General features: G+C 39.9%; 1 protein-coding gene across 2 annotated transcripts in view; it reads right to left on the bottom strand.

Moving 5' to 3' along the window:
- Positions 1-1,551: 1,551 nt before the first annotated feature.
- Positions 1,552-9,706, bottom strand: part of nphp4 (nephronophthisis 4) — a 208,250-nt gene continuing 200,095 nt past the window's right edge. For both annotated transcript variants that reach the window (XM_055931730.1, XM_055931731.1), the window contains exon 29: positions 1,552-2,190. In XM_055931730.1, the coding sequence (XP_055787705.1) occupies positions 2,050-2,190 (141 nt within the window). In that variant the 3' untranslated portion in view covers positions 1,552-2,049. The remainder of the gene's footprint in view (positions 2,191-9,706) is intronic.

Genomic DNA, 9,706 nt, shown 5'->3' with positions numbered 1-9,706 from the left:
TGACTGAATACAAGCTAGTGGCATACCATGCATGGACATCAACAGAACAGAGTTTGAAACAATATAACATGTATTACATAGCGCATGCAGGATTATCAAGTATATTATCAAAAGTATAAATACATTAACCAAAATAAAATACAAAAATCATGGGCACAAAAATGTAGCTCAATATGAAGTACAGAAAGCAGTCAAACATGCATCCAATCTCCGTAGAAGCACTAGATATTGAAGAGTTCCTCATCCAATTTGAGGTCAAAGCTCAAACGTCATTCAGAGGAGAGAGGAGGGGGATAGGGGAGGAGAGGGATGGAGCGAGAGACCACTTTGCTAGCTACAGCTCAACAGTATACTTGAGAATTGCTTGGAAAGCACAGATGCGCTGACCTTGCTGAATGCAGGTGTCAGTGTTCTGACAAGAGGAACATACAACTACTGGACCAGAAGCTAATGAGGTTCAGTATAGCAGTGCCCTCATGGGGGAGAAACACAGTGATATTGATATTCATGATTTCATTTTTAAAAAATGTCTCTTTCCGAATTAGCACTCCATTCCTAATATCATGTACCAAGTAGTGTATTAAGATTACACCCTATAGGGAATAGGGTACCAGTTAAAGCCTTAGAGGGTGGAAAATGTGAAAATGAACTGAAGAATAGTGGTGGTAGACGGTCCTAAGCCTAAAGAAGGAGGCTGGATCTTATATTAATTACACTGTCTATGTGAGAAGTCTTAGAATAGCTATTACATTTTTTTTTACATAAAAGGAGAATAAGAAATGGACAGCCCTCCAGCCGTGTAATATATGAAGCAATGTTAACTTCCCATTTTGTATCTTGAATTTAATCGCTTTTTTCTCCTTTCTCCTCCTCTTCTGAGTACAAGCAGTACAGGCTTTTTGCAGCCTGCATTCTAATGAGGAAGAGAGAGCAAGGTTGTGTAACGAGGCGGTATGCTTATATAAGACGGGGGTTGTTGACAGAATGTGCAGGACCTGGGCTCTGATAGGGAAAGGGAGGCATGTGGAAAAGGAGAGAGACAGCAAAAGAGAGAGGAAGAAGGATTTTTAAAAGGGGTGCTGCCCTTGCTAATAAGAGCTATCTGGAGAAACGCAAGCCTTGTCGGGAAAAAAGGGGGGTGGGGTCATAAGTAACAACTGTAGAGCATGGCACTTGCAACGCCAGGGTTGTGGGTTCAATTCCCACGGGGGACCAGTACAAATGAAAATCTATCCACTCACTACTGTAAATCGCTCTGGATAAGAGTGTATGCTAAATGACAAAAATTGTAGAAAGAATGAAATGTCTGGGAGTCTTCTGATGTTAGAAAAGATCACCCAAATAAAGGCATATCTGACCCTGAATATGATTGGTGAACTATTGCGTGTGTGTGTATACCTCTAGCTGCTGCATGAGATAACAGGCTCTCTCTTTAGGAGCTTTTATTTTGGCATCCTATACTGTATTTGAATTTGATTCTTGAAACATGACCTATTTAGGTGGAATGCTAAGCAAACACAACGGCATGGCTTCCCATCACATCACACTGTGCATTATAAAGTTGTTTTTACTCATACATGTATTCCTAGACATAAATATCTTACTTACAGATAACTCAATCAACACAGTCGCTGTGAAGCATCACTTCAACTTTAACATATACAAGGAAAATATTGTCTATCAAAAATATAGTCATATATAGTAAGCCTTCCGGTTATAGAGTACTTCATCTAGACTGCATGTTTGAATTATACAGTTGTTTATATGTAATAATATTTAAATTAGCCTACAGTCATATGTACCGGACCTTTCATAAAGTAACTCATCTATACTAAATATTCTACATTCATATGTATCAAGCCATCGTGTTACAATATATATATACACAAGTTGATGAGTACCGAATTGAGCAGTCTTTCATAAGTAGCAAAGTGTTGAGTTCTATACAGTAGTTGTTGAGAACATTGTTGAGCTGTCTTTCTTAGCAAACAGCATTGTTCTGTACCGTAGTAGTGGATGTGTACAGTACTGCGTTGAGTTGCCATGTGTTCAGGTGTATTTCACCTTCACACAGAAGGTCTCCTCCGTGGTCTCCTCCTGGTTGTTGATGTAGATGAGGATCTCCTGAGCACCAGGACTTTGGCTGGGAGCGAAACGCAGCCCGATGCGGTAGGTCTCCCCTCCCCCAATCTACAGGGAAAGAACAGGGTTGTGTTCATTAGGTACCAAATGGAAGAAGAAAAGGACAAAAACAGGGACGGATTACCTGAACTCGTTCAATAAGAAACTAAAATGTTTGGTTTTCTGTTGCACAAAGTTTTGTTAAGTTTAGCTACAGTGTGACATAATGAATGGCACCCAGGTTCAACCCACAGGTGCACTGTAGCAACTGGGTTGTGTTCAGTAGGGTGAACACGTTTTGAAACGGGGAGGTAAGACCTGATCTTGTCCAATAAGACAGTTTAAAAAAAATTTTTTTTTTATTGAATATCCGAAACATACAATATACTTACAGTGAAGCTGCTCAACAACTACATCATACTAGTCATCCAACAGACTCCCATTCAGAGCGACACACAGAAGCATCCAGGGTCAATACCCTGCTCAAGGACACGTTGACAGATCTCCCATCAGGCCAAAAAACATGAACCTGAACCCTCCAATATCCCTCCACAGTTCACCAATAGCTGTCCCTCAACCATTCGAGACCCATCCCACACTCTCAATATATTTTTTTAAATACAATGAATTCCATTCCCCACCCCCAAGAACCCCCAAATGCCCCAACAACCAAGAGAATGAACTACAGAGAAAAAAGAAAGACAGAAGAAAACAGCAAACAACAATGCAAAAAAACAACATAAAAACCAAAAAACTAAGGACATCAAGGACAACTAAAATCATAACAGCAATGCCAACTGTATATGTTTGTGTGCATGTCTGGCACTATTACATGTATGTGTGAGTTCTTGTATGCGTTTATTTGAATGAGAGTGTGTATTTGCATGTGTACAAACACCTGCACAGCATAGTTGTAAAAACACTGCCCCTCAGTGTCATTCAAACATACTTTTTATTATGTTTTATTTTGACTTTATTTTAAACTTTTATCATCATTCTATCTCCCGCAGAGCAACTCCACTCCCACTTGTCTCCAATTCCACATCCCAACCCTCAGCCCATCCCACCTATCTCTGCTGGCCACCTTTTTCAGATTTCTACGCAACACATACCTTTCAACTATGCTGTGATGTTTAACGTACAATTTCAATCTATCTAATCAAATAGAATCCACAGATTGCGAGTTGAAGATAAATACTTTTACTAAGAGTATTAGTATATTAGTAATTGACTAACATGGTCTCTCCAGATCTCCTAACAGTACTATTTCTAGGGTAAATTTTAGATCAATGCTATGCATTTTCAGTCATTCCAGAACCTGAGACCAGAAACAGGATACCTGAGGGAAATACCAAAACAAATGGTCTATTGATTCTGTATCCTCACAACAAAATCTGCAGAGCTTCGATGATTTTATGCCCTAAATATTCAACATTGTGTTGGTGGCAAGAATTCTAAATAATAATTTTAGCTGAAAAGCACAAAATCTTGAATCTTGCGTTGCTTTATATATCAACTCATACACTCTGTACCATGGAATCGGTACATCAAAAATCTCTTCCCAACTATTTTGCAATCTGTATGGCACAGTTGTCAACATCCTGGTCCTCAAATGAAACTGGTATGAAACAGACCAGTTCCCTACCTCCTCCTGCTGCCACCTCCCTCCTCCATTTTTGGGGTAATGTTGTAATCAATTGGTTGTACTCTTGGAATGAGCAAAACTTCCCGTACAATTATGATAACTCCATGAAGGACATAACTCTACCATTCCAATTCACAATATAATTTAACTTCTTATGGCTGGGGGCAGTATTGAGTAGCTTGGATGAATAAGGTGCCCAGAGTAAACTACCTGCTACTCAGTCCCAGAAGCTAAGATATGCATATTATTAGTATATTTGGATAGAAAATACTATGACGTTTCTAAAACGGCAGGCAATCCAACAAAAAATCCAACCAGGAAGTGGGAAATCTGAGGTTTGTAGGTTTGCCTATCCAATATACAGTGTCTATGGAGTCATATTGCACATCCTAAGGCTTCCACTAGATGTCAACAGTCTTTAGAACCTTGTTTGATGCTTCTACTGTAAAGGAGGGGGGAATGAGAGCTGATCGAGTCAGGGGTCTGGCAGAGTGCCACGAGCTCACTCAGGCGCGCCCCCCGTGAGAGTTAGCTGCGTTCCATTGCATTTCTACAGACAAAGGAATTCTTCAGTTGAAACATTATTGAAGATTGTTAAAAACATCCGACAGATTGATTCTATACATCGTTTGACATGTTTCTACGAACTGTAATGGAATTTTTTTACTTTTCGTCTGGCCTGCGCGTCATCAATTTGGATTTTGAAACTAAACGCGCGGAAAAAAAGGATGTATTTGGACATAAATTATGGACGTTATCGAACAAAACAAACATTTATTGTGGAACTGGGATTCCTGGGAGTGCATTCTGATGAAGATCATCAAAGGTAAGTGAATATTTATAATGCTATTTCTGACTTCTGTTGACTCCACAACATGGCGGGTACCTGTATGGCTTGTTTTTGTGTCTGAGTGCCGTACTCAGATTATTGCATGGTGTGCTTTTTCCGTAAAGTTTTTTAAAATCTGACACAGCGGTTGCATTAAGGAGAAGTTTATCTAAAGTTCCATGTAAAACACTTGTATCTTTTATCAATTTATTTCTGTAAATTGATGTGGCTCTCTGCAAAATCACCGGATGTTTTGGAGACAAAACATTACTGAACATAACGCGCCAATGTAAACTAAGATTTTTGGATATAAATATGAACTTTATCGAACAAAACATACACGTATTGTGTAACATGAAGTCCTATGAGTGTCATCTGATGAAGATCATCAAAGGTTAGTGATTCATTTTATCTATATTTCTGCTTTTTGTGACTCCTCTCTTTGGCTGGAAAAATGGCTGTGTTTTTCTGTGACTAGGTACTGACCTAACATAATCAGATGGTGTGCTTTTGTCGTAAAGCCTTTTTGAAATCAGACACTGCGGTGGGATTAACAACAAGTTTATCTTTAAAATGGTGTAAAATACTTGTATGTTTGAGGAATTTTGTTGTTTGAATTTGGCGCCCTGCACTTTCACTAGCTGTTGTCAAGTCAATCCCGTTAACGGGATCTCAGCCATAAGAAGTTGAAGAACAAAATACCCTTTTCAAACATCTTTTCCATAAATACAGGTATTTTATCCACCAGCACATTTCAGTTCAGCCATAATATTTGTTGTAATATTTGTTCTCTTTTCAGGGTTATGAAATTGAAATTGTAGCCAGATATGCAATGCTTGTTTGAAAAAGAGAGATACCTTGAAAAAAGTATCATTGTCAATTAATCAAAAATGAGACATGGCAATCTGCACAAAGGCAAAAAGGCAATTTTTTAACAATGCATGAGCATTTCTTAGTAATCTACTTGAGAAGCAATTAGGGTTCAAGTAAAACTTTTGAATAAGGGAAGCTTTTAGTTTAGCTTTTAAGGTTTAGTGCTTTTATATTTAATAATCTCAACCCACCCAATTCATATTCATTATATAGATAGGCACGCTTTATTTTGTCTGGTTTAGCATCCCAGATTAAGTGAAATATTTTTTGCTCATATGATTTGAAAAACTAATCATCAGGAGTAGGCAGCACCATATGTAAGTGAGTAAACGGAGAAATGACTAAGGGGTTAATCATGGCAATTTTCCCATAAATAGACAGGTATTTACCTCTCCAGGGTTGCAGGATCTTGTCTATTTTTACAAGTTTTCTATTGAAACTCATTGCGGAGAGCTTATTGTGAGCGGACCAAGTAATTTGGCGTCACTCTAAAGCGGAAAGGTGGAATAAACGAGTCAGGAGTAGGTTTTCTTGATTGAACACAGTTCTCTATTGAGGGAATTTGGTCAATACAAACACTCCAACATAATCAATGAACATCTCCCAAGGAAAAACATAAATCTTCTTCTCCAGATGAAACAGGAACACAATACAGTTAACCACCTAACTGAGGAACTCAATTTAACCTTGCGCAATACTCTAGATGCAGTTGCACCCCTAAAAACTAAAAACATTTGTCATAAGAAACTAGCTCCCTGGTATACAGAAAATACCCGAGCTCTGAAGTAAGCTTCCAGAAAATTGGAACGGAAATGGCGCCACACCAAACTGGAAGTCTTCCGACTAGCTTGGAAAGACAGTACTGTGCAGTATCGAAGAGCCCTCACTGCTGCTCGATCATCCTATTTTTCCAACTTAATTGAGGAAAATAAGAACAATCCAAAATTTATTTTGATACTGTCGCAAAGCTAACTAAAAAGCAGCATTCCCCAAGTGAGGATGGCTTTCACTTCAGCAGTAATAAATTCATGAACTTCTTTGAGGAAAAGATCATGATCATTAGAGACGCAGACTCGGTCTCAACCTTTAAGTCTTAACTGAAGACTTATCTCTTCAGTAGGTCATATGATTGAGTGTAGTCTGGCCCAGGAGTGTGAAGGTGAACGGAAAGGCTCTGGAGCAACGAACCGCCCTTGCTGTCTCTGCCTGGCCGGTCCCCCTCTCTCCACTGGGATTCTCTGCCTCTAACCCTATTACAGGGGCTGAGTCACTGGCTTACTGGTGCTCTTTCATGCCGTCCCAAGGAGGGGTGCGTCACTTGAGTGGGTTGAGTTACTGACGTGATCTTCCTGTCTGGGTTGGCGCCCCCCCTTGGTTTGTGCTGTGGTGGAGATCTTTGTTGGCTATACTCGGCCTTGTCTCAGGATTGTAAGTTGGTGGTTGAAGATATCCCTCTAGTGGTGCGGGGGCTGTGCTTTGGCAAAGTGGGTGGGGTTATATCCTTCCTGTTTGGCCCGGGGGTATCTTCGGATGGGGCCACAGTGTCTCCTGACCGCTCCTGTCTCAGCCTCCAGTATTTATGCTGCAGTAGTTTGTGTCGGGGGGCTAGGGTCAGTTTGTTATATCTGGAGTACTTCTCCTGTCTTATCCGGTGTCCTGTGTGAATTTAAGTATGCTCTCTCTAATTCTCTCTTTCTTTCTCTCTCTCGGAGGACCTGAGCCCCAGGACCATGCCTCGGGAATACCTGGCATGATGACTCCTTGCTGTCCCCAGTCCACCTGGTCGTGCTGCTGCTCCAGTTTCAACTGTTCTGCCTGCGGCTATGGAACCCTGACCTGTTCACCGGATGTGCTACCTGTCCCAGACCTGCTGTTTTCAACTCTCTAGAGACCGCAGGAGCGGTAGAGATACTCTTAATGATCGGCTATGAAAAGCCAACTGACATTTACTCCTGAGGTGCTGACTTGCTGCACCCTCGACAACTACTGTGATTATTATTATTTGACCATGTTGGTCATTTATGAAAATTTGAACATCGTGGCCATGTTCTGTTATAATCTCCACCCGGCACAGCCAGAAGAGGACTGGCCACCCCTCATAGCCTGGTTCCTCTCTAGGTTTCTTCCTAGGTTTTGGCCTTTCTAGGGAGTTTTTCCTAGCCACCGTGCTTTTACACCTGCATTGCTTGCTGTTTGAGGTTTTAGGCTGGGTTTCTGTACAGCACTTTGAGATATCAGCTGATGTAAGAAGGGCTATATAAATAAATTTGATTTGATTTGAATACGATTATCTTTAAACTACAACAAAAGTCACGGGATTGTCACCGTCTTAATGGTTCTCCATGGATAGCTCCCCTCTCTTGATGGCCATCCTCCAGAGATAGTTTTCCCCCCTCTTATCTGCTGGTTTCCCCTTTCTTATAGGGGAAAGAGAATATGTGCCTCTGGTTACCTCGTTTCACATGCCTTGTTGGGCTACTATCCGTGAGCCCAGCCTGCCCTCTGGTGGTCCTTCCTCATTATTTATATACACTGCTCAAAAAAATAAAGGGAACACTTAAACAACACAATGTTGGCCTGTCTCCTGGTAGCGCCTCCATGCTCTGGACACTACGCTGACAGACACAGCAAACCTTTTTTGCCACAGCTCGCATTGATGTGCCATCCTGGATGAACTGCACTACCTGAGCCACTTGTGTGGGTTGTAGACTCCGTCTCATGCTACCACTAGAGTGAGAGCACCGCCAGCATTCAAAAGTGACCAAAACATCAGCCAGGAAGCATAGGAACTGAGAAGTGGTCTGTGATCACCACCTGCAGAATCACTCCTTTTTTGTGGGTGTCTTGCTAATTGCCTATAATTTCCACCTGTTTTCTATTCCATTTGCACAACAGCATGTGAAATTTATTGCCAATCAGTGTTGCTTCCTAAGTGGACAGTTTGATTTCACAGAAGTGTGATTGACTTGGAGTTACATTGTGTTGTTTAAGTGTTCCCTTTATTTTTTTGAGCAGTGTATTTTATGATATGAATACCAAGTATGTCTACTTCACCATCAGCCCATTGTATAGGTAAACTGCAGGGTAATGTAAAAGTTGTATTTTTTAAAGATCCAATACGTAATATTGTACACATCATAATTAGGTTTTAGTCCAGAGAAGTTATCTAGATCTTCAATGAGACATTGCAGGGATTTAGTTTGCATACTTATTCTAAAACTTGAGTCCTCGGCATACACGTCCAACTTTGATTTTAAACCTTGGATTTCTAATCCTCTAATGTTGTTATTGGATCTGAATTCAATAAATAGCATTTCAATGGCCATAACGAATAGATATGGTGACAGCAGACACCCTTGTTTAACTCCTCTTGACAATTCAAAACTCTCTGAGAAGTAGCCGTTATTTACTATATTACACCTGGGGTTGCTATACATTATTTTTACCCTTTTTATTAGAGAATCACAGAAATTGAAAAAATCCAGACATTTATAAATATAATCCAGTCTTACTTTACAGTCTTACTTACTTCAAATGCCTTTTCAAAATCCGCTTTAAATACCAGGCCTGGCTTCTTAGATGTTTCATGATCTTCTATTATTTCTAGTAGTTGTCGTATATTTTCTCCAATGTGTCGTCCATGTAAAAAAACCTGTCTGATCAGGATGAACAATACCTGGTAAAACCCTTTTAATTCTGAGTGCTATGCATTTCGCTAGTATTTTTGCATCACAACATTGAAGTGTAAGGAGCCTCCAGTTTTTTAGATATAAAAACCCATTCTATTTGCCATCTGGGTCTTGTTTTAATAATAGAGATATCAGACCTTCCTACTGAGTACCTGACAGACTACCATTTCTATAGGAGTAGTTAAAACAAATCTAACAACGGAGCTTTTAGTATATCAAAAAAGGCTTGACATGCCTCTACTGGTACGCCATCAACCCCTGGGTTTTTTCCAGACAAAGGATGTAATAGCCTCAAAAAGTTATTCCTCTGTAATTTGGCCTTTGCACTGATCTTTCTGTAAATTTGTTAATTTTCAATTTTTTATATTATTTGGAAAGAATTCCTTACCGTAATCTTCATTCAGTGGGAGAGGATGAGACGGAAAAGAACATCTGCCTAAAATATTTAGCTTCCTCTTTTAAAATATAATTTGGAGAATCATAGATGACTGTCTTCAGTAACGAGTTTCTGAAAATTATTTTTGTTAGCGTTCCTGTATTGGAGATTTA

This window comes from Salvelinus fontinalis, chromosome 8, assembly GCF_029448725.1.
Source record: "Salvelinus fontinalis isolate EN_2023a chromosome 8, ASM2944872v1, whole genome shotgun sequence".
In the NCBI taxonomy this organism is placed as follows: Eukaryota; Metazoa; Chordata; class Actinopteri; order Salmoniformes; family Salmonidae; genus Salvelinus; species Salvelinus fontinalis.
The sequence above is the reverse complement of the archived record's forward strand: the minus strand, read 5'-3'. Positions and strand labels throughout refer to the sequence as shown.